Below are 27,098 nucleotides of genomic sequence, written 5' to 3'. Positions count from 1 at the left end.
ATTTTTTCTGATTAACCCATTTTTTTCCAAAAAAATCCGAGCTTAACTCTGTTGCTCAAGGATTCCATTCTGTTTAATAGATTTACACACATATTAATATTAAACCGTATAAAATATTGGATACTTGGTGGTAGGGCACATAGCAAGCCCAGCTGTGCCCATAGCCCATAGTGGTGACCACTTACCATCAGGGAGCCGGTTCACATATCAATATGGCAAAAAGTTTACCGACATTTGAGAAAATTTTCTTTCACCATAAGTCAACCTGTCAAGATTGCGACCTACGATCTTTACTTAAGATGTGGTCAACTAGACATCTCGGCTCATTTACTCATCTCGCTTACCAGTCATGAGACTTTCACTTGTAAAAAACTATAGGAAAGCTTATTAAAACGAGAAGTTAGTCCAAGCGAAGCGACTGAAATAGCTCTCAGCGTATCTCCTATCAAGCGGTTAATTTACGAGTATTAAGCAGATAAATTGCTTTGATAAAGCGAGCCCCGCTCAACACTTGCTAATGCACCATTACCGTTCGTATTTCGCCTCTGTCATTTTTAGCGGCGGAAATTACAACATTGTTCAGAATTCGCCGCATAACCACGAGCTCGGGAATTGTTATGTTACTCGACTCATTCGAAATGACGGAGCGTTTGCTTTTTTTTCTTTTTTATGTATTGTGTAATAATAGAATAGCGCTATTGAACAGCGGAATATAAGTCTGAAATAATTAACTCGGATTAACATTATACAAGTGACAAGCGTTTTTCATACAATCAATGTGCCAACGAATTTGATTATTTTTTTATTGACTGTACTGTGAGTATTATTTTCTATGACGATGACCTTTAATAGAATAAATGCATGATCAAACTCAGATTTAATAACATTTTATTGTTTATGATTTAATTTTAAAATGGATTTAAATCAAATCAAATGTATTTTATTCAAGCTTTACAATAAAGCATTTTTGAATCGTCAACATTTCAACTCTATACCGTTTTTGAAAGCACCCTCTTGCGAGAAGAAACGGCAAGAAACTCTCTAAAATTTGAAAATCTCTCTAGCATTTATGAACTCGTTAGTGTTTGTAATTATCGTACAATCAGGCCTGTGATGGAACCCGAGCCTAAATCCAGGCTTTTTTTCGAAACAGTATTATTTTAATGAATAATAAGGTTTATTACGATAGTATTAATATATTTGTAAATTGTAAATTGATCATATTTTCCGGTATCTTACTATATATGCGTATGCCATTGCACAAAAACGTTCTTTGAACCGTATGCAAGCGGAAAGCAGGTTAGTTTATTTTCAGTTTTTATATTAATTTATTTTTATGGAGTATTTTTGACTATTCTTCCGTTAAAAATTATTACCGATATACACTAATTTCTTTAAAATTTTCATCTAATGATGTCCTAGATTTAATATTGTAAATAGTTCGGACAGTTCTTTAATGCATGTATACTATTTCAATATCAATCCATAACAATACTGCATAACAAAAGCCTATGAAAATTACTAAATTAAACTAACCTAGCAGTACTTATGTCTGTGAGTTTTCGAATTGTTTTGATTGCGTTAATGGCACTACTTAGTATCCCTGTTAGGGCACACAAATGGTTGTCCCACCGAAGTTTGGAGTTAAGGGTAGTCCCTGGAAAGACCGTCAACTCAACAAAGTCAAGTCTTTCATTATTCAAAATAACCACGGAAGAATTTAACTTGACATTTGGCAGGGAAAATAACATACATTTTACATACAGTCTTTTTTGCGTTTATGATTAGATTATTTATGTCAAATATACCATAGCCTGTGACAGAGTACTGTTTACAACGTCATAGCTGTTTATTTTAAAACAAGATCATCTGTCTTATTAACAAAATAAGATAATTCGAACGATCATTGGTCGATGGCAACTTAGGCGGCGAATAAAATTTAGATTAAAATGAAATTAGTCAAAGCTAATCAAAATCAACATATTAAACCTTCTTGCTGACGAATGCGATCAAATACTAATGTATGTGATGTTGTCCAATTATTTATTTATTTATTTAATATAATATGAATAAGAAAACTTTGTAATATCAAAGCAACAAAGACGTTGACGAAACCTTGAACTCGATGCGTACAAGTTGTTCTGTTCCTGTTATTTGACGTGAAGACGCGTGTCTCGTTGACGCGTTAACTTAGCGACATTATTCAGCGGATACACCATATAACATGGCTGCTGACATCTCTGACAGATTGCGTTTATATCTGTCAGTCTCTCAGCGGCACTGAATTAAACGCATTATACTTCATACGCGACAGATTCATCTTTATCATACAACCACTATCGCTGATTGTATTTACTTCAAAATTAATTACACAATACACCAAAAAATATGTTTTATTTTTAGAATTTTATCTCTGTATATAGGAAGCTAACCTATTGCTTTTAATGTGATAATAATATATTCGTAATCGCTTATTGCAAGTTGCAGTATGGCAGAACATTATAGTGTCAGTGTTCTCATTCGATTTTAACGATTTAATTGCTATGTTATATATTTATACGGCTTAATATTTACAAATGGATCTAGCCAGAATCGAAGTATGAGAAGTGTTCGCCGTTGCCTTTTAGGATCAAGACTGTAAGGACTCGTGGATAGTTAAAATTAAACACTTATTTTAATAGTAAATACACTCAAATATTTTTGTGAGATTGAACAAATGCTCAAAGTACGTTGAATAGAAATAGAAAATTTAAAATTTCGTAACATTTTATTTCAAAACTTTTTTTTTTTTTATGATAGCGAAACTTCCGCCAGCCCTGTATAAAGCTGACACGAATTTCAACTTAGCCGTTGACATTTGTGACAGATCGACGCTCATACCTGTCACGAGATGAATAAATGGCTGGTCGCTAGTCACTACAATGAGCTAATGTACGGTGATTTAATCCATACTATTTATATTGCGGTTTTATTTTTGTCACTTACAAATATTCTTAGTAAATTATTGTATAATCTTAGAAACTTCTCTGTGCTGAATCTGAAATAGCTGAGAAGCATTGCACGTGAATCTTAAATGTCTATGTTTTGTCTTCCTTAATATTTTTGGTGGAGTTTTATTGTCACTAAGAAATGTTTCATCGCTCCGAAAAGACTTTCACTTAAAAAACCAATAAAACCGCTAACTATCTTTAGCTGGTTCTTTTTGTATCTGAGTCTGATTATGTTTTCCGAAACGATGGTAGTTTGACAACAAATTAGCAAGTGCAATACTTCTATTGACTTTAAGTTTAAATAACTTTGCAAATAGTCACTTTAATACTCTGTGTAAGTAAGTTATTGTGATAGTAGACTTAATCGAAATGGGATATATTCTTTATGCCAAGATGGCAGCTATTTAAATTGCCTAGCCTTCAATCATCAACAAATAATTAACTAATTGAATGACCTTTTAATTTTCCGAGTTTTAGTTTTAATGTAATAGTGTACAAACATGTATCAGGCTAATCTAAAAATAATTTTCATTTTGTTTCACATAGGCAACTATTTTCAATATCCTCATTTTAAAATGTTCCTAATGTTATCCATTTGAAAATGTACGTTTTAATAAATGTATAAGTAAATGCAGATTGAATTAATTTAAAATCCTTATTTACCCATTATTGTGTTATGAAAAAAGGACGCGGCTATTGTTAAATAATGATTTTCCTCAATTTTATTTCAATTTAGATCATTACAGCAGGGAGGAAAGTAACGACCTATTAAATTTGTGAATTACAAAGGGTACCTTTAATAAGAGGTTAAACAAGAAACATCGATTTCTAAAGAAAATAAAATACTTTTACGATTTCATATAAATTGAGTCGCGATAGCCCAGTAACTAGAATCTGCAAATCTTAACCGGTGATGCCGATACAAGCCTGGGTAAGGATATTTCATTTTGCTTAAGTCATTTGTAGAAATCTGCAGGTATCTGATAAAATTCTAACAAATGTCTATCCATAGAACAAGCCTTCTTTAGACAAGAGTTCATTTTCCCAATAGTGGGACAATTACGGAAAGTTGTTTTTAATAAAACGTATCGGGTTTTTTACTTCTAAAATATAAACTTCGTTTAGTCTTATTGTTATTTAAGTATTTAGCAGATTTACCAGTACCCATAATAACATAGGAGAAATTTTGTACCGAATAGTACTTCACACGTTCGCTACAGTTTCCACTCGAAATATTCGAGAGAAATTCAACAGTTTTGAGTTCGGGTGGAACTAAAACTGTGAAGTTTCGCGTTGTTGTTGGCGATTGTACTATAAGTTACTTAGTTTCGAAACTATACTTTACCGCTACGTTAGTTAACTTCGGTAATTGATCTCGTGATTATTAAATTAACACATAATTTGTATCAATAATAGACACAGTATCGATGGTAGGGTTTTGTGCGAGCCTGACTGGATTGAATTCTTTCAAACATTTATACTAAGTTGCGTACTTTGTATTTTAAAGAGTGAGCGAGACAGCAGTATTACAAATATAAGTCATCATCTTTGATCCCGTCTTGCCGCACGTAATCGCATCGCAGCAATTCGCATCAGCTGTTCATGTTTCGAGTCCGCTTCGTGCCGCTTCGCAGTTTTATGTTTTGACCCTAATTTAGTGGCGCGTTAGAGAACGAAGTTTTTTATACTTCTTTCAGTACAAGTGAATTATCGTCAGACACCCTTTTGCCTTTCTAAAGTAAAAAAACACAAGTGAAAACGATTATTTATTTAATAAATTAATTCTTTTAAGAATTTTTCTCTTTTTTCTTTATCAATATTATTGCTCATACTAACTACTGCTTTCAATTGATCAAAGTCGTGATAAGAATTACAAAGTTTAAATTAATTGAGGAAACTGCTTCAAACTAGTTTTATTCAGTTATTTAATGAATTAGGATTGCCTTACAAATAAATATACATCGTGACTAATAAATCTAAGTGAACAGATATAATCTAAAGTTAGTTAATAACTTATCGTTGACTTGAAAAATCTATACAAATATTCTAAAGAGGTAGAATTTGTTTGTTTGTATGTAAAGAGTAACCTTCAGAACTGATAACCTGTTTTTAAATTTTTTTCCACTGCTGGAAAGCTACATAATTCCAGTGTACTATAAAGTATGAATTATATTTATATTATATAATTTTCTTTATTAATAAATTGAAGCCGTGCGGAGCCGGAGCGGGATGCCACTTCCTTATATTGTGCAGTTTTGAGAAAATCTATGTACCTATATATTAAATTCAATAAAATAATATTACACACATTAAACATTTTCTAATTATCTTGAAAAATATTATCTCAGTGCAAAAACAGCCACTGCAATAATTTTCTTTGATTTATGAGCACGACTAAAATGTACGGTACAATATACGGTATAATAAAAATACTAATTGTTATTAATATTTAATCTCTATTGATTTTATTAGGCCGTAAGTGTTCTGTGGTTGAACGCGTTAATTTAGACACCAATTTTATTAATTTTTTTTCATAAAATAGAATTCGTATTCGAAAGTGTTCGGCATAATGAAACGTAAAGATTATAGGCTATAATATAACATGACGCTAGGGACGCAAGAATGGAAGGTAGCGGTACATATAAACCAAAATCGAAGACAAAATTGCAGAGCAACTCTAGTACAATATATTATAATATAATGTTTCCAATCAAACGATCCCTTTGTCTTTCTAAGTACCTTTAAAATATGTATGTAATTTAATAAATTTACAGATGATTTGGTGGTTGGTGGATATACTAAAAAATATCGTCATTACTAAAACCTGAAATGTTGCCGACACATGGCGATACGCCATTTTATACGTGTACCTTATAAATTTTATATTTTTTATAGTTTTTTTTTTAAGGTGGGAAAGAGTTCAGGCGCAGGAGCAAATGTTTAACGTGCTTTCAACTTCTAGATTCCAGAATGGTACTTAGAATTTTCCGACTGAAAGACCCAATAAATTTTATCGGCCCGCAGTCTGATTGGAAATCAGGATCTCGGGATCTGCGGCGTCATACGAAGCACTCAATTAATTGATTGTTGCCGATATTTTTTGTGTTGTATAATAATCATAAAGTTCTCAAAACACTGACGACCAAAAACCGTTTGCAAACACTTCCCACTTCATAAATTAACATTTCCAGTTAAAATCCAAACGTTATTTCTAATGGACCATTTCGGTATAAAATTATTCAACCACGAAATAACTTTCTGAATTCATAAAAGGCATTCTTAAATTACATTAACGCGAGATGAGGGAACAAAAGCAGCAATTAGAGTACGCGGAGAAAGAAATTCATTTCGGCTTTGGAGCAGTGCATTGTTTCAACAGTTATAAGCGCTTTGTCTCCTACACAAGAATTACTTAATGGCTTCGCCACTACAAAATACGTTAATGGATTTGGTTTGTGATTCCTGAATTAGGTAAAGCCCGTCAATTGTGTTCGCTAATAAATGTTTAATAAGCAATTATGGAGCTATTTACTTGTTGATATATTAAACCGTGGCGCAGTGGCGCTCGAACTCGTGATTGTTAGTCGATGGTTACGGGTTCAAACCCGGGTAACTTCTAAATTTCGAAATTATTCGTGGGGAAATAAGCTCCAAGCCTTCGTCTCATAAAGAGAAGACTCCCTATTTCAAGAAATTAATGGTACATTTACGGACCGTTACGTTTTTGTGGTCACCACCGCCTATAAATATTTGCACCGTTAGAAATTTTCACCATACCGTCAAGTATACTTCAATATTTGGTCTATACTTGTTACTAAACATATATTTTATTTGAAATAAAAAATGTTACTAAACCAATATACATAAAACTTATACCAAAAGTAGTAGCGCGTTTCGGTGAAGGTTTTAGTATATTGTATTATTATGTGAGTAGCTACTCTTCGTAGTTCTGACCGCTTTCAATTTAGATAATTGAGGTGACAAGCGTGAAATTCATTTTCGTGCATTGAACGACCAACAATATTTAAAATTTTTGTTAGAAAATCTATTTGTCTTCGTAACTATTAGTGTAATATCATAAGTATTAAAATTATAATGCAATAATTTGAGGAGAAAAATATTTAAAGAAACGAAATGATAATTATTTCCTGTTTTGAAAAATTCCAGGAGTGCTTTATGAATGCACAAATTCTACGAAACACATACATTTTCGAAGTATTGAAGCTATCTTAGCTCTAAGTCCTTTTAAGAGAAAAATACCTACTTTTTCAACAAATTAAAATTTATAATCATTTCTCGGTAGCGGTATAATAAATAAGTATATTTCTAGAAATCATTCAATTATATGCTATTTAAGATTAACATAGATACGAAATGACTAGAGTTTTTTTTATGATATCGGTTGGTGGACTATCGGTTGGTGATATGGGCCACATGATGGTAAGTGGTCACCATCGCCCACTGACGCTGTAAGAAATATTAACTATTCCTTACATCGCCAATGCGCCAACCTTGGGAACTAAGATGTTATGTCCCTTGTGCCTTCCAAACCGGAACGTAACAATACTGACTACTGCCGCTTGGCGATAGAATATCTGAAGAGTGGGTGGTAAACAGTTTGATAATATTTACCATATTTATTTACACAAACTACATTAAGATAATATATAATACATTTAGTCCTTGGCGATGAAAAAAGCATCGTAAGGAAACCTACATAGTATGTATGTATTTACATATTGAATGGGCAGAGGAGACATATGCCCAGCGGTGGGATATTGACAGATTATTACTTATGTAATATTCCATGTTAATTTAAACCACACACAAAAATGTCATATGTATAACCATTTCGCTTGCGGCTTCGCTCGCATTTTAGTAGTTGGTTGTCAGGTATTATTTACATTATACCTTTAGCCTATATGTTATTCTGATGTATAGCTATATTAATGTAAAGTTTCATTAAAATTCATTCAGTCGTTTCTGTACGAAAGAGTATTAAACATCTATACATACAAATATATAATATTTATAATATTAGTGAGGACTAATTTTTTTCTACATTAGTAGAATCTACATTCCGAAGCGGTGGTAGCTTCACTTACTATAGTTTTATGAATTGACGACCTAAAAGTGCTTGTAAAAGTCTACTTTAGTACAATATATTTTGACGTGATAGAATTTTATTCTATCGCTAAAATCGGGTTTAAGTTTTGAATGCGATCGTTCTCTCCAATTATCTTATACATTTCCAAAAAGGTTGGATTCCCAGATCAAATTGATTTCAAGTAACGTCGTTAGCTTCGCTTTAAACAAAGTTTCGTTTGACTCAATACAAACAGATTAAGTGGATTTTAATCTATGTTTCCTGTAAGAAGTTGAAGAAGACGAAGGTAATTATATCTTAGGTATTCGCAAAGATTCGCAAAGCAATAACGATCTTTGTTGCATAAATTGTAATCAATCACAATAATTCCACGCAACAGTCAGTACAAACTAATCGTTTTTCACGAAAATTACTTTACTGAACCAATTATCTGGCCTCCATATTAGATAGGTTCCAAGATCTTGTCTAATAATTTTAATTGACACAATAAACGATATTTGCTTTTTATAACCATTAAATCAGCAGCTTGAGTTACGGCAATCCCGGTATCTCATTAAAGCCGTGTATCTTAGGAATGTTCCCTTTTGGTGTATTTCGTAATGCCATTCTACCAAAGTATACGTAAGTTAAAAAATGTCTAGATTTCCCGAAACACAGGCCTGAAACATTGGATAAATTTACTACAATGTGTGACAAAACATTCAGCATTGCCGCCAGTGCTGATACGCTTGAGTTGATCAATAACAATAGTTGTGACTGTTTTGCATTGAGTTGTGCGTTTCACAATTTTCTGTATGTATGGTAAGCAAAAGCAAAGTAGTGATCTCTAGGGATAATCTTAACCAATATCGTCGATGTTTTGAGCACAGATGTTGATGACGGTACAGAAGCAAACTATCATAGGTGTATTTTTTTATGATAAACATGTTTTCCCTTTATATGCCCGCTGAATCTATAATTTGAACATATACTATATATATTATTGAAGAAGATGAAATTTGGCGTATATTGGGAGAGGGACATATATGTCCAATACTAATGATGCTGATAGTAAGTAGTGTAGTTTAAAAATAGGTATACAGTTTAATAAAAAGAAGATAAGACCTTTTTTAATGTCATTAAAAGACATTTTTTTATGGCATTGGTTGGCGGACGAGCATATGTGTCACCTGATGGTAAATGGTCACCACCACCCATAGACAAAGCCGCTGTAAGAAATATTAACCATTCCTTACATCACCTATGCGCCACCAACCTTGGGAACTAAGATGTTATGTCCCTTGTGCCTGTGATTACATACTGGCAAATGGGCACCTGATAGTAAATTGTCACCACTGCGAAATATAAACCATTCCTCATATCACCAACTTTTGGAAAGAAGATGTTATGTCCTTTCCGGGTGAAGTTACACTGGCTCATTTTGCCATAGCAAGGATCTGCTGTATCGCGGTAGAATATATATAGTGGGTAGTACCAACTCATCATATATTCTAGATATACTCAAGGTTTATTTACTTGGTTGTTAGGTCACCAAGTAAATATATGTACATAGACCATATTCAGTAAATAATATTTTATAGTAAATATTCAAAATTAATCGGATGTGTATTTTGCGTAAATAAACAAGTCATATCACTTTATATAAGCATGATTAAATATTTGAATACATAAGGTCTTTTTTTTAATTGCTAGCTGTCTATATTTACGCTTTCAATCAATCACCACGTTATAAAAAAATCAAAATATGACTGATAATAAAATAACCCAAACTCAATGCAAAGCGTAAATAACAAACGCATCGCAAAATTTTAACAAGATAGAATCAACTCGAGTTACGGGAACTCTAGATTGTTAAATGGATAGAAATTAGGAAAAATCCCAAATCGAATGGAGACTAGAAATAAAATAGTAAGCGGAACACACCCCCGGGTAGTCCCCCCGTCGTATTTCCTGCGCGGAGTGCCCTGTAAGAGCACTATAAATAAATATTTCAAGTTACGACTTGAAAAGGTTTCTCTTGTTCTTAATAATGTGTTTGCTTTCTTATTCCAATATATACTCGGATTAAAGTAGGTAGGTTAAGTGTATTTACATTATCTAATATTATTTATTTTAGTAGTTTTATAAAATACCTATTTAAAAGCTTAGCTCTTTTCCTTGATTTTGCATATATTGTCAATGAATACTAGTTACTGCCTCATCTAGTTTTCAAGGTTCTTGTTGACAGATAAAATTGCTTTTACGATTTAATATAATCTTATATTGTTTTTTTTTTATTCTATGTTAATTGTATTTTTTAAAAATAATTTGTTTTAAAAAAGTAAATTAAAAATATTTTACAGATAATTTGTTATTATTAGGCATGACACAAGGGACAAAATATTAGGACACTCCCCACCACTTTACGCATAGATTTCCTGTTGGCTGCCAATTGGAGCAAATGGTGTACTTCTTGTACTGCCGCTCGCTCTCTTCATCAATAGATACTCTATTGTTGAAGTTGAATATCAATTATTGATTCAAACATCGTAGTCTCAAAAAGTGTACCTTCAGATACAAAAACATGAACGAACTTGCTGGCAATTACTAATTTATAGAGCGTTCGAATTCTTCCATATAAATTGTCGGTGAAATAATGCTTTGTAATTTCAGATCGAAATAAGCTTTAAATAAAGAGGTTTGGAGATCTTAATAGATTAATTCACCGCCAATTATCTCGCTCTCCCTTTGAATTGGTGTTTGATGTTCTTTCGGTTTCGTTATTATAAAATTTTACCATGATAATTTATTTTTAATGAATATTGCACCAGCCATCGCAACGAATACCAGATATAGTTTTACTGCACTGTTGTCCACTTTGTATTTAGGTACAGAAAGAGAGACAATATTATAGTAATGGTCTCTTCTTAACTCAATTGTGCCTCATCCTATATTCTATCACTTTCATCATCCTATAGGTCAGCACTGCTGTACGTGCGGCACGTGAATGTCATCACTGCCAACTTCTGGAAGTTTCGGTAACCTGGAGTCTGGCCTCCAGACAGCTGTAGTCTGAACTAAGGACCTTGATATCTGCGACCTTATAAGCCATTCGCAAGGTAAACGAGATAGTATTCATAATTTATGATCCGCGATACGTAGTGTTTACTAAAGATTGTGAGTTTAACCCGAGCGAGCACTAACTATTTTTTATCTACTTTATTTTTGTTTATAATTCACCTCGTGCTCGGCGAAGGAAAACATTGTGAAAAACCTGTAAGTATCAGATGATATTTTCATATTAGAATAGCATAGTGGAAAAAGATTCAAACTTTCTTGAGCAGAAGAGCCCTAAAACACCTATTGACAGCCTCCTTAAAAATCTTTCCTATTATTATTTATTTTTACGTGCGTTCATTAAAACTTCGTAATACAAATTCGATTTAATGCTGTAATTATACTTTATACTCGAACAATACTGCCGTCCAATGATTATATATTATTATTCATCCTTTGCACACAAAACTACACTCATCAACAAAAGTGTCTACCGTGATTAACGGACAACTCGTTCCAAATTCAAATAGAACATAATTAAAATGGCGTCGTGCAAACATGGCGCCCGTTAGGTTGGGAGCGAGTGAATCAGGGATACATCCAATCAAATTTGTTTAACATGTGAAGTTTTGTGTCGCTATTAATTACAGCCCCGATGTCAGCCAATGAATAAGTGATAACTCAATTCGGCACTGAATAATCAAATTAATTTCGGGTGGCTTAATCCATTTTCCATGAATATTTTATTCGATGTGGCTTAGCAGTTCATGTAATTAAAAATAAACAGTTAGTCGAACGACGTTTGTTTTTTTTTAATATATCGATATGTTTTAAACTCAGACTGTGATAATACAAATCTTTCAATTAGCGGCTTGGCTGTGATTTTAGGAAATTTAGAGGTTCCTTTAATTGGCTCGGAAATGAAACATAATATTATGAAGTAAAATTTTTGATATTATTGGTGTTCCTTGTTTGAGGAATGCAATGAGTAAAATGCCATGGCCATGCTAGTTAGTGTATACGTTTACAACAGGCACCTAAAAGACGCTAGAAAATTACAAATGTAAAATTTAAAATCACCGCAAATAATTTTTAATCCTTTAACGCAATTCGAGAAATAGCACATTCCTAACAATACGTTACGTATTTCAAAATATATTTTTGATCATTCAGGATAAAAAACAACTGATTGAAATAAAACTAGTTTTTAACGGATTTAATCGCGTATATTAATTATTTTAACAACCCGACGTTTCGAGCACTTTGCAGTGTTCGTGGTCACGGGCAGACTAAGGTGACATTTGTCTGTTCGAATTACAAAAGAAATATTATTTACAACTACCGCCAACGATTTCTTAAATAATATTTCTTTTTTAATTCGAACAGACAAATGTCACCTTAGTCTGCCCGTGACCACGAACACTGCAAAGTGCTCGAAACGTCGGGTTGTTAAAATAATTAATATACGCGATTAAATCCGTTAAAAACTAGTTTTATTTCAATGTGTAATAATCGCGAAAATCTAAGACAACATTATAAAAACAACTGAGTTTAGTCGCCAGTGCCGATGTTTGTCTTTCCGTACCCCGTAGTATTCGTATATCTATGAATCAATAAGCAAGTGTTACGCCTGTATTGTAGAAAGTTTTTGACTTCAAACCAAAGCGTCAATTTGTGATATTATTAAATTGTCTTCGTTACGACAAATGTGATTGAAACAACTTCAGAACTTATAAGCGTAAACATTACACAAATTGGGTAGTTAGTTGAAGAGATCGACCCTCGCAGAAAGGGCTCGAGATAATGAGTGCAATGACCCTGTATTAAAAAATTATTACAAGGCCGTTAAATTAATTTAGGTGTACTGCAACTAAAAGTTTGCAAAATTTACGATAATAGAGAATAATAGTTGGACAGTTTCACTTTTATTCATTGGTGCGAAGGATTTGTGCAAGCTCGCCTGAGTAGGTACCCAGACGAGCTTGAAATAATAGAATAGGTATTCATCAGATATTCTACCGCCAAACAGCAGTACTCAGTATTCTTGGTTTCTGGTTTGAAGGATGAGTGAGCCAGTGTAACTACAGGCACAAGGGATATAACATCTTAGTTTCCAAAGTTGGTGGCGTATAGGCGATGTAAGGAATGGTTAATATTTCATAGAACACCATTGTCAATGGGTGGTGGCGACTACTTACCATCAGGTGGCCTATTTGCTCGTCCGCTTACTTATCACAAAACAAAAATAAGAATAAAAAATTAAGCAATTAATCAATTTATTAATATTTACAAAATAAAAGAATAATGGCAACTCAGAACCAGATTGTAATACAAAATAAAAACCCTCCAAAGGCTTTTTGTCGGTTTTATTTAGAGGCAAATAAGCTTTCCCCTTTCAATACGACATATTGAGCTTAATATGCACGAATTTACATTTATTTTGTCACATTTCGGTCGCCGGGATTGCCCAGGTATTAAAACACTGAATTCAGCTTGTACGATCATTTGTGTACAATAAATAGATACATAAGACAGTCTGGTAATATTTGTACGTAATAGTAAAAAAAATGTTACAGGCTATTAATGTTCCACTGTTTGACAAGGACCTTCCCTTCTTTTTGAAGATAAGATTTGGAGCTGGCGCTACACCAATGCGGGATACACGCGGCACATTCTCATATCATATCAATTTCCATAATTATTACTACAAATAGTACGGACATAATTAAGTATAGAGTAATATAAGCAGGCCTTTTCTTTAATCAATCCGGGGACAAAGAGACATTACGCGGTATCAGCGGTTATTTATCAGTCGCAGCACCGAACTCGTTAACACGGCTACCTGTCCCTACATAACTCACAGTCTTAACGACCAGTTTGTTAACTCACGAATTAATGTCTCAACCGCTCCACTGAGAGAACATCGATCTTGGAAGAAAATTTCAAAGGGAAGTAACACTGAATTACTGAGGGTACTATCGGTGAGGACGTGTTGAAAATTTTAAAAGCAGAAAACTGCACGTAAATCTTAAATTATATCTAATAATTGCTTGTACATGATACTAGTGGGTGCTTGCATCATTAACTTATTATATTGGTAATGCAGTAATGTTACTACTGGAATGTTTTTTTTTATCGATCAATCTCTATAGGTGCATGTTTATCATTTATGCCAACTCGCTACAATGGGGTTTGATAAAAACACCTACGACAAATTTTATAGAATCTCAGTGATGCTTGTCTCCAAATCTTCGGCAGTGACGAACGGTTCGGTTACGTTAATATTAACGTCTTCTAACCTCTAAGTGTAAAAAATTCAACTAAGTGAGATGTCTGTCCAGCACAGCTGCATTGAATCGTCACAGTTAAAAGTTTTAATTCAGTTACCCCTCATCTCAGTCGATCAATGAGTTAAGCTATACACGAAATCGTTTTTTATTCGTTTAGATTAATTTATAACATACTACAATAGTAATTATTGTGATTCAAGAAACTTTGTTACTAATAAGTAAATTAAAAATTTCGAAAAAATTAATCTCAATAATCTAACTTTAATAATTCAATCGGGGCTTATGACTCACACGCCAAATTTTCTTTCGTATCATGTATTTTCTCAATTATAAACAGACATTCAGAACATTTAAACGACCAGTGGTGCGGATTAGGACTCATAAAGTTCTAGTCACTGGGTGAACTGAGCTCTTTTTTAGTCTAAAAAATTCAACATTATTATACGCAAAAATCATAAGGCTTTAATTACACGAGTTACCGCAACCTGGTGTAATCCGTGTGGCGGGTACAAAGGCTACGAGATAATGAAAATGATAATTCTTTTATCGAGTTAGTCTTTTTGCGTTCGGAGGCGAAGCAAATTAAATGCCAGCGTCGAGTTCCCGACAATCCAGCAAAGCACGCGCTATCTAATTTAGTTTGAGAAACAAAATTTAATTGGTCGGCCGTCTTTGAAGTTATATGGCGTAGGCTCCTTTGAACGCCTGCCAATGTCGGAGAGGATTTTTGTAAATTTAAAAGCGGATTCGCTTTCCTAGATTGCTCATCCAATGTTATTTCCCAACATAAAGAGAATTTCTTATTAGTTGCAATTGGTGCCTTGCAAGATATCGCTTTACGGATTGGTCGCCAATTTACCTTTGGAGATATATAAGTATTATTAATTAAAAAATAATTTTCGCAGAATTAGAAAAATAAAAAATCTTTCGGTAGCTTGGTTGGCTTTGGGAACTAAATTCTAGTTTAGCGTTAAACATGATCCGACGTTTAATATTTTAAATATTCGCCGGGAAAAGTTTCCTTACATCGTAGTCGGAATTATTTAACGACTCAAAGTTTCACATACGGTAATTACGAATAGCATGCGATTTTCCCCCTGTGATATTGCGCAATTGATGAGGAAGGAGAAACTTTTCTCTAAATTATTCGTTGCAAGATGGCTGCTTTAAATTAAATCTTTGAATTTCACATATCAAAGCTTTTAGGTTTAATTGATGTACATTTTAAAGCATAAAAGTTAGTTACAACATACATAGTGGTAAGGTTTTGTGCAAGACTATTACCCACTCATCGGATATTCTGGCACCAAACAGCAATATTTAGTATATTTGTGTTCCATTTTGAAGCGTGAGTGAGCCAGTGTACTTACGGGAAAAAGGTACATAACATTTATGTTCCCAAGGTTACAGTAGTAATAGTAGTAATGGTTAAAATTTCTTACGGCACCAATATTTAAAGGCAGTGACAACTGACCAAAACATACGAATATATATCGATTAATAAATTTAGCCCAGAGGATCGGAAATGCGATTCAACGGGGATTCACCTTGCCACCATTCCACGCGGTCACTATTTATACAGTAACTATTTTTAATTCATATTTGTATATACATATATATATAAGCACTTAATGTTATCAATTCATACATACATAAATATTTTATTAAAAATTTGCATAATTAATAAATATCATATATTAATAAAAGCTGATTATTAATTTATTATTCGATAGATTCGAAAACATTCAATATGATATAATTTAATTTGCAATCATCGTTGTCTATGTTCATGCTACTCAGTATACTATAAAATTATACCCCCGTATTATTGTTGGTAATTTCTGTGTTCGCGCGTGGATTAACAATAAAATAGCAATAAAGGCGAGCGAGGGTAATTTCATAGTGAAATACTGTGCCCTGTTTGAAACTAATAAGGGAATGAACGAAGTTTGTTGTTTCAGTTGTAAAAGCATAACGTGGTTATCTTCAGAATTCTACGGAATTTAGTGGATTTTAAATGTAGATATTCAAATTTGGAACAATATTATGGAATCAGTTGAAATTTTTTATCGGTATCTATACTTAGTATGTTTTATCTTTTCTCACTTGTTAATTTTTTTTAGCATTAGCAGCCTGTCAATTTTCCCACTGCTGGGCTAAAGGCCTCCTCTCCCTTTGAGGAGAAGGTTTGGAGCATATTCATATAATGCGGGTTGGCGGAATACACATGTGGCAGAATTTCGTTGAAATTAGACACATGCAGGTTTCCTCACGATGTTTTCCTTCACCGCCGAGCACGAGATGAATTATAAACACAAATTAAGCACATGAAAATTCAGTGGTGCCTGCCTGGGTTTGAACCCGAAATCATCGATTAAGATGCACGCGTTCTAACCACTGGGCCATCTCGGCACTTGTTAATATTGTTTAGTTAACTCATTTCTCTATTTTCATCATAATTGATTGCGACATAGCAATCGTTTAACTTCAACAAAATTTTTGAAGATAAAAACGTACTTATATCTCTAAGGGCCTTAGTTAGTATAGTCAAAAGTGTAACTGTGTATATTATTGTCAGTTAGTATAGTCAAAAGTGTAAGTGTAAATATGTACATTATTGTTTTTAAACCACTAGCTTATTATTAGAAAAGTTAATGGAGAGCATTTATTAAAAAGTGTCATTGAAGGCATTGGACACTCATAAAATGCTTTAAAGGTGTATGCAATAAATCACCCCTAAAACCGAAATATATCCAAACATAGCCAGGGTTCAATTTTTACTCGTTTTACTTCATGTACCGATGCTTGAATGTTATGTTCCTTTTTAAATTATCTTATAATATTGCCGTCGTTAAGTACATAGTTATCATATTATCAACTTAAAAAAAGCGTGGAAAAATAGTAATAGCAGGTAAATGTACGGGTACTTTTATTTTAAAAATTATATCATCTTTCTCTTTCTACCTCTTGGAGAAGAAGGAGCGAAGTATCTTGTTACAGAGTTCCGAGACGGCCGCTCAAATAAATCATCTTTGAGCCATCTAATCTTTTGAAATTGACGCCACACAACTTGATTGCAAATCAATGTCCTGCCCTTATTATCTTTACGTAATTTTGTTGAATCTTTTTTGTAATATATAAAAAATCTTACAATACTATTTTTTGTTTTCAGTTTATTTTTGATACTTTGTTAGAGCCCACGAATATTTACCAATAATTGCTAAAACACCGGTCATGTGCTTAATTTGTTCTTATATAAGAAAAGTAAAATGGCGCTTGAGCTCGTCTTCTTTTCCACTGACAATATAATTCTCGGCAATCGACTAAAACATCATAATGATATGTGTGACGTATGAAAATCTACTAACCTACATTAGAGCAGCATGATGGAAAAAGCTCTAAATATTTTCGACAATAGTAAAGAATATTTACGAGTGTCTACGAATGACATTATCTCGTGAACAAGGCATTCGTAGATAATGTCGAAATATCTAGCTGCACCAAATAAAAATAAAAAACATGGTAAATATCCAGTTTTAAATACTGTTAGTAATAAAAATAACCATGTTAATTTAAAATCTTAAATAGTAAAGAAGGTCTTAGATTAGCACAGGGATATTAATAGATTACCCCGAGAACCCCCTCTAGTTGGAGGCCCGCTTAGAAGGGCCGACCGTCAGGGCGTTACGGTAGCATGCGTAAGCGATCCCGTGGCGCCCACCGAAAGACGGAGAGGGTACCGCTGGTTTTTTAGTGGGTCCGGCGATCCGGGGCGCACTCGGCGTCCAGGGCACCGACGAGTGCCACATATCACCACACTTTCATTCGTGGAGGAAGCGCGTAACGTGTTTTTCCAGCGAGAAATTAAAAAGGATATTAATAGGTCGATACTTTAATTTTTATATCGTGTTGAAATAAATCATGAAATGTTTGAAAATTGAAATGTCACATACTTACATGTGGAATTGCATTTTCATGGAAAGTAATCCTGTTCCCTCTATAGTAGACAAAGGAAACTATTTAAATTTGTAATGTTGTCGATATAAACATCATCGTATACTGGTCGCTCTTTCTCTAAGGGATTCTTAAATTTGTCTCTTCTTGAATTTTAATTAGTTATTATCGCTAATATAATTACAAATATATGTACAAATATCCCAGATTTTCTATATAATCTATTTTACTTTTATTTCTTTATGTATTAGTGATCGACATGTTCGATTGTATATTATATATTCACGCGGTATAGTTATTTGCTCAGACGACTACGAACAGTCGTAGTCATAAGCACGAAGCCGATGCCAGGACTAAGCGCCTCGTTTGTTTAGTGACTGATTTGTATAGCAGATCCAAAGACCATGAGTTCAGATAACGTCCGATAAGGAACTTTTTTGAAAATATCCCTATGACCTATTTCATGACATAATTTTACGTCATTAATAAATTAAAATTCGACCAATTATTTGACTACAAAACGTCGAAACGCAAGACCACCTACATAACAATAATATTATGATTCTATCACAAATCAAATGCCAGTTGTAGAATGTACTGAACATTGTGACTGAGCTCTTAACTGAATGAATATTTTAACATTTCTTTGCAGATATTTAAAACGACTACATGATCCTTTTATACCCGCGCCAACGTAAAACACGTTGGACCTGAACATAAATCTCCCAGACCTTAATCCGCGCTATCAGCGACACGCGACCGTGATTGCAAATCACTTACGTGGTTATCACTTATTCGAAGTTCTTGGAAGATAAGTGGAAGGAGTTACGATCAGCATGTAATGTGGGTCCAATGTTCTCGTGTTTTCTTTTGAGATTGTATAACGAATATTTATGATTGGGGCAATGTTCGAAAAAACTTAATTTCCTTGGTATGTTCTTTGCAGTGAGATCTTTTCCTTTCCAATTTGGGGTTAACTTGTTTGGTCGATAATAAAGCGTAACGCTTCATTGTGAAATTGTGACTTTTAATTATATTTCATTCTTGTCAGAGAAATATTTATTCAAACATAGAACATGTTCCACAGTTTTATTGCTTAATAACAATTCTCTGGAGTTATAATAAAACTAATTAGTTTTTATATAGAACAATACCGAATTATTCTGATTACATAAACTTTGGGCTAAGAGTTTTCAAGTAGTTTTCTATATTTAAATTGAAAAAAAATGGCTCTTAAATTTTTAAAGGAGTAAGGAGACCTGACCTTATTAATTTTCCTTTCTGGGCTTAATGAATTATAAAACAAATTATGCACATAAAAAAATAATGCTAGCTACTGAGCTAGCATTATTTTTCCCCCGCTTATGATTCTGCCTTTCTATCTTCTAAGTGATTAAATGTAAAAAAAATTGAAACTGGTATATTGATCGTAACAAATAACAATATTTATATTTAATCAAAATAATGAGAATTGTTGTTGCTTTATCATTTATTCGAACGCTGCAGAGCTAAGTGCTTTCGTTGACTGACTAAACAGGAGCAGAGATAGGCTACGCTGAAGTGGAACAATTTAAATTCAGACAGTAAATAAATCGCGCAGCTTAGAGAGTCGTTCAGAAAGAAACACCGCGCCATTTTGCATTTCAACTCGGTAAATGGTGTTTGTTGAGCTCTCCTGTATAACGCCCGCAAATTAAATGCGTTGTACACAGTATTTATCAAGACTTCTTATTGGATCTCGTGGATTTTGTTATGTGTAATTTCAAATGGAAAGTTACAAAAAGCCTGTGTCTTTTCTTAAAGAGAAGACTTGAAAGTTATTTCACCGCGCTGCTCTAATGAGCACGTGGATACGTTAATGACAGATTCACATCAGACACACGTAATTTTTTTCATCATCTTTTGCTTTCAAGAATTTCTTTCATGACTTTATTTTTACTTTTATCAAGATTATTTCTTTTATAGCCAATATGAAAACTGTTCATGTTTATTTCTATTTATTGTTGCATGGTTAAATTTATTTATGCACATGTTTTGTAAATAAATATTTATAAAAAGGTGGCCCATGGTGTGAGAACAGTAACAGTAAATGCTTAATCAGCAACAAAGGAAAGTAACATGAACCTTCTCACATCGCGGGAGACATATTTTATGTGAAAATATTGTATTAAAAATAATTTCAATTGATTGTAGCATGAGCTTCTGCTCGGTCAATAAGTTTAAATTTAAGTTTTATATTTTTTTTTTTAAATTCCCGCTCCCGTAATTTAATCTAGGTTAAGATCGATCAAAAATGTTGAAAGTCGTAACAATATCGACATCGAATTTTTAATAAGAAGTGTTTTATTGCATGATGATTTGAGCGTTCAAGTCTTTAGTTTCACATAAATCCGTTCGTCCAAGCCGCTTTGCTTTAAATGAATAATAAAATATGTGCACTGTGACTTTCCTAAAAGACGTCGAAGGAGGTCTTTGTGTAAAAATACACGGTCTAATAGTGTTTATTTGAACTTCACAATAGATCCTAAAAGTTTGACTTTTATATCAAACTATAAATTTTACTTCGGCCGTTTCTCAGAAATATAGTGAGCAAACTTGGTCATATTTCAGAACTCGAAATCTTTAAAGGCAAGACTCAAAGAATCTTAGTTTTATAAAGAAATGTTTAACTAGAATTGCCTTATTCGTAGCTCAGGTTCCTAAATACGTCATGTATCGAGTTTACCTTTAAAATCATTTATATTTTACACTAAAATGAATCTTATTTCCTGATACTTGAGGATTATTATCTCTTACACAGAAGGATGCCCCATTACCCGCGGGCTACGAAACGGCATAACTAGATTTTACAACTTCGACCTTTTCTGAGCTCCTCCATCTTGTTTCTTCTTTCCAACTTCGCAGCTGTATTAAAATACAACTCTCTGTTTTACTAGTCATTCTTTATATTTGATCTTGGAGTTTTTTTTGTTTATTCAATGAAATAACGAATTTAGATGTTAATGTTGTTCTAATTGAATTATAATTTTGTACGTACAGAGCCGAGATGGCCCAGTGGTTAGAACGCGTAAATCTTAACTGATGATTTCGGTCTCAAACCCAGGCAGGCTCCACTGAATTTTCATGTGCTCAATTTGTGTTTATAATTCATCTCGTGCTCGGCGGTAAAGGAAAACATCGTGAGGAAACCTGCATGTGTCTAATTTCAACGAAATCTGCCACATGTGTATTCCACCAACCAGCATTGGAGCAGCCTAGTGGAATATGCTCCAAACCTTCTCTTCATAGGGAGAGGAGGCCTTATCCCAGCAGTTGGAAAATTTATAGGCTGCTAATGTAAAAAAAAAAACTTATATTTGATTACTAACAAAAGAATTGTATCTAAATCTAATTAGAGCATGGCTGTCAATCATAATGGCAAATCTCAAGTATTAGTCTGTTGACTACACTGTTAGTGTAGGAAACGTTATCTTGCATAAAGTGTTCAGCCAAAGGTCACTCTCATTTTTCAATAAAACAGACACCCGACAGAACGATAGAGATCAGAGCGCAGAAATGTACATACATGAGTGAACAAGAAATGTCCTGACCTCACTCTGGATCTAGTTAGAAAAAAATCAATAATTTCAGGCCCCAACCTGAATTTAAACTTTGAATTCCACTTAGAAGGCCGACAAAATAGACAGACTTCCTCGTAATGTTATATCTGATAAGCGTATTTAAGAAAATTTATCAACGTTGCATTCTGCGCATGCTGCAGTTACTCTTATTTCAAGTATTGCATTTACATGTCGAATCATTAAAAAGTTTAGTTAACATTTATTTATTTTTATCGTACATGCTGGCAACGTCAGTATGATGTTAAAAAGAAAAGAATCAAAAAGTGTCAGGATTAATTGAACATTAAGAAAAAAGATACGAAAAAAAACAACGAGACTTATATTTTTGGAAATAAATATGTCTGATAACGAATTAATACCCAACCCTTCGTTAAATAGTATAATAGTTTCGGAAAATCACATATACGTCATATAAATAAAATTTATTGGTATATCTTGTATTTTTTTTAAATATTTTTGTATTATAAATCGGTCGTTTGCAGTGGATGAAGCAGTAACGAGCGTGTATGTCAGTAAACGTTGCGTTTAACGAGTGTCAAGGTGTTTACCTTTACTGTCTACACAAATATTTGAACTGAAAATTCTGGATGTCTTTCATTTTGTACACTAAAATTTCTTTATTTAATAATCGAAGCAATAAGACTACAATTCTCACAACACACAGGAACAAGATGCATAACATGTTCTAAACGTTGCCGTGGTACCATATACCACCAAGCGGCTCACATGCATATTGCCTCGTGGCCCACTTTAAAAGGGGCTTGTAAAACCAAATTTCCGTCTTCACTTTGTCAATTCCTTCTATGGGCAAGATATTGTTTCTATGATAAAATTCCGTAGATACATTTAGTTTGGCTAACCGCTTCATTTAAATCTAATTTTAAAAACATTGATAAATAAATAACAAACCTTTAGTACTCTATAAAAGATATTAAACCGGATAGTTTTTGTCCGTTGTTTAATAATAAGTTAACATACTTATGTAATGCAACAGTTGATAAAATCTAATATTGATATCGTTGCCAGTTGTTTTCAGTAGAATCTACACTCCGAATTCTCAGCAGGTCATTGGTAAACGCCCTTGCTGCCATAGGCTGTTACTGTTCTCACTACCAACATGACGCCTAACACTCAAATATAGGACAAAATTCAAAACAGGCACACTTTAAAAAAACCACTCATCGTAATTTTTAATATCAACGCATGGACGGAAATATGCCGGCTCTTACAATAACAGATGCCACAAACTAATTCCACAATATACTTCTAGTGCACGAGTCCTTTCATATAAATGTACGAACAATTCAAAATGCACATTACTGGATAGGAATGTCATATCCGTTGTAATTTCGAGATGGAAGAAAAATACGCAGAATACGCCCGTATACCTTTTCTCTTCCATTATTTTTGCTATACCGTGAACTGCGACATGAATTATTCATATTTGTGAATTAATTGTTAAAATATACGAATAATAGAACTTTTTAGTATTTTATTAACTTTAAAAACGTTTGACGGGTAAATGGGCCAGCGAAGGGTAAGGGAGTACCACAACCATAGGTGTTGAAATATTTATTCCATTCCTCGCATTGTCCTTGCCCCCCTACTCTTGTAACTTACGAGGGGAATACCCGGATGGTACTTATAGGGTATGGGAGTTCGTATGTCGATGCACCTCCCGAATTGTTGTTATTGCCCTCGCAAGTGATATAAATACTATAGATCCGAGTGAACATTTACAATCAACCATAACGACCAACCCAGAAATAATTTAATTGCTGGCCTTCTGCCTTTCTTTATTTTCCGGGCCAAGGGAATGGAACTGCCAATTTAAGGACTCCGGGATGTTACAGAGAATTCCATATACTTCTAACTCCGTTCCGATTGAAATTCCGGGGCACCTTACCCAGTAACCTAGTTACAAACTAGTTACGAAACAAAAGAGTATAATTAACTAATAAGCAATCTAAGTTTTAAATATTAATAAGGAATAAAGTTACAAATTTTCACTGCTTAGTTAGTTCACTAGGTTTTTAGTAAAAAAACATACAGGAGCTTCTATTTCGGTAATGGGTAGAAGCAACGAAATGTTATAAGCTTACCGCTTCAGTGTGAACTGGATGCACGGCGAACAGCAGTGCAGCGAGGGCGGCAAATGGTCTCTGCAGGCCTGCGACAACGGCACCAGCTCGCGCGACCAGCGCACAGCACGCGGCGTGCAGCGCGATATTGCACATGTGCCACCACCACGCCGAGAGCCCACATAGGGCGTAGTTTAGCCTGGAATTATAATTCGAGTTTTAATTTTTTTTTTATGTTATTTAGGTAGTCAGATATGCTATTAGATGGTAAGTGGTCACCACTGCAATAGACCTTGGTATTGTGAAAATTATTAATCATTTCTCAGGTGACCATTGCGCCACCAACCTCGGGAACTAAGATGTCCCCTGTGCCTATAGCTACACTGATTTAGTTATGCTTCAAATTGTAACACAACAATACCTAAGTATTACTTTTTGGTGGTATACAATATGATAAATGGATAGCACCTACCTAGACGGGCTTGCGCAAAGCCTTTACATAACTTAAGATCTCAACGGTTAACGTGCCTAGCGATTTCAAAATGTACGATCTTGTACCCGGCTTCTATTGTCAACCCCACTCCTAACGCAAGGTTTACACTTAATTGGAACGGAAAACATAAATTTTATTAAATACTTTGGATAAAATAATCTTCATTCTAAATTTAAATGTTATGTTTAAAATAATAATATGCAAGAACATAATATGTAGGTATAAATGATAAAAAGTTCTAATTCGTTGATTACCATGTAATCTTCATTTTGTATAACAATAAATTATTTTTTTAAACAATACTAGCATTAACTGCCTATCAGTCAGAATATTATTCATTCAGGTAGGATTAAATTAAATGTTAAGCGGCAAGAACTCAGGATCGACTACATAAGTCACCATTCAAACTGTCTGGAGTCTGAGAGGCGAGTCTCCACAGACCACTATCGACATTTATATTAATACTATTCTATTTTCAAGTTAATTTTAAAATCTTTTGTCTACGAAATTCAAAATTTCAAGCATAAGTTAAGACCGTACAGAACTTAAGGCTCTGCGTCCTAAATTCCCCGCTACGTCCAAGGATGTATGGGCGACGTCTTTAATGGGCCTTGCATTGTCTGTCGCAGAGCTCTAATGGTTTTGTGGCTAAAACAGAGATTTTCTTAATGCTTAAATTGCTTTCCGTGAGAAATGTCGCCTTAAACATAAAAGGACAGTTACAATAGTAAACGCTATCTGAAGAGAAATTACGAGACAAGGAGTTTTGAAATACCGAGATAAAGTACAAAGTATTGTAGTAATGAATTTAACACATAATGGTTTAGTTTTGAGCGTTAATATTATATTCACGGGTTTTATGTCTGAAGTTTGTGTTTTAAGTTTTATGCATACTAACTAATAGTTACAACTAACAGTTTTGCTTAGCCAGCAAAACTGTGATTAAAGACACAAAGGAGAATAGATCCCTTGGTTCCCATGGTTGGTAGCAAATATAATAGCGTTGTGTTTATGAGAGATCTTTTTATATCAGTAGGCGGACGAGCATATGGGCTACTTGATGGTAAGTGGTCAACACCGCCAAAAAATAATGGCGCTGTAAGAAATATTAACCATTCCTTGCATCACCAATGCGCCACCAACCTTGAACTAAGATTTTATGTCCCTTGTAGTTACACTGGCTCACTCACCCTTCAAACCGGAGTACAACAATACTGAGTACTGCTGTTTGGCGGTAGATTATCTGATGAGTGGGTGGTACCTACCCAGACGGGCCCGCACCAAGCCCTATCACTAAGTGAGAGTGTAATGTCTTTCCGCATTGAATACCAGATGGCCCAGTAATGACACATTGAAATATTAAACGTTAAACTCACTTGAATTTCAGAACAATTTACATTGAAATGTCCTGTGAAGATTTTTAAATGTGTCCAAAATTTTCAGAAACAACTTGAATGCAGCAAAGCAATGTCAAGTACCACGATGTTTAACATAGTTTAGGAAGATTCCCCTTTTGTCCCCAGTAAACGTCTGGCGTTTTGCGTTTTGTTGACGTCAAAACGATATACGTGAGATATGCAGCCGCGGGCGATGAAACAAAGCTCGGGACGGGCGAGACAGCTGTGACGCTTTATTTTAAGACGTCTAATTTGATGTTCCTCCTCACTTAACTACTATATTCAAAGGATCTTTCATATTTTCCTTTACCTTTTTACTGGTTCATTTGATAACAGGAAATATTTGTTTTTCAATTACATTTTAAATAGTTCATCTGTTTACTCTTTTTATATTAATAATATTAATAAATATGGACAAAAATAATTATAATAATGTCTGTCTTGAAACTTAAACATCAGCAGTTTTGCTTTTATTTCAAATAGTTGCATAAAAAGTGTAGCAATTTTTTTTTGTCAGAGTAAACAAATATAAGGGAGAAGCTGTATATAATCCTAGTCAATATTTTATAAGTTCTGAAAATTATTATAACTTCTAGAAAAAACAAAACAGATTTTTCAATAACAGAAGTTTTCAATCGGTAGAAAATATTCGACATTCACTCATCGAATAAATCGTCCGTTTTATTGGTCCTGAGTGCGGTTGAGATTGACAAGCAAGGACACCTTAACAGATCATTCTTGATATTCGATTAATAAAAAAATTGTTTGAATTGATGGAACTGGCCCATCAAAAATTTATTGAAATCCCATAATTGGCAGAAATCACTTTTGAAATATTTTACACCCAAACATTAATTATATTAATGTTGAGTCCGGTTTGAAAAGTTAAATTTTATTCAGTTAAATAAGCTAAAATTATTACTACAAAAAAGGATGATATTGCAATATTGGCAGCGTATTATTTATTATTTATTTATTTATTATTATTTACACCATAAGATTGGTTATAAAATTTGACGGACAAATAATCTCCAGACTACCGGACTGAATAGTCACGCAAGGTTTATAAAAATGATAGACATTGTCAATATTATTGTATCTGAAATCAATAGACATCAACACTATTTGAC

The 27,098-nt window shown here is 33.6% G+C and overlaps 1 protein-coding gene across 1 annotated transcript in view; it reads right to left on the bottom strand.

Annotated features, from left to right (window-relative positions):
- Nucleotides 1–27,098, bottom strand: part of LOC125078010 (protein O-mannosyl-transferase TMTC1-like) — a 106,456-nt gene that overhangs the window by 28,859 nt on the left and 50,499 nt on the right. The window contains exon 2 of the mRNA XM_047690151.1: nucleotides 24,100–24,277. Coding sequence (XP_047546107.1) covers nucleotides 24,100–24,277 — 178 coding nt within the window. The remainder of the gene's footprint in view (nucleotides 1–24,099; nucleotides 24,278–27,098) is intronic.

Source organism: Vanessa atalanta, chromosome 4 (genome assembly GCF_905147765.1).
Source record: "Vanessa atalanta chromosome 4, ilVanAtal1.2, whole genome shotgun sequence".
In the NCBI taxonomy this organism is placed as follows: domain Eukaryota; kingdom Metazoa; phylum Arthropoda; class Insecta; order Lepidoptera; family Nymphalidae; genus Vanessa; species Vanessa atalanta.
Note: the sequence above shows the minus strand (reverse complement) of the source record. Positions and strands in the feature narration are given on the sequence as shown.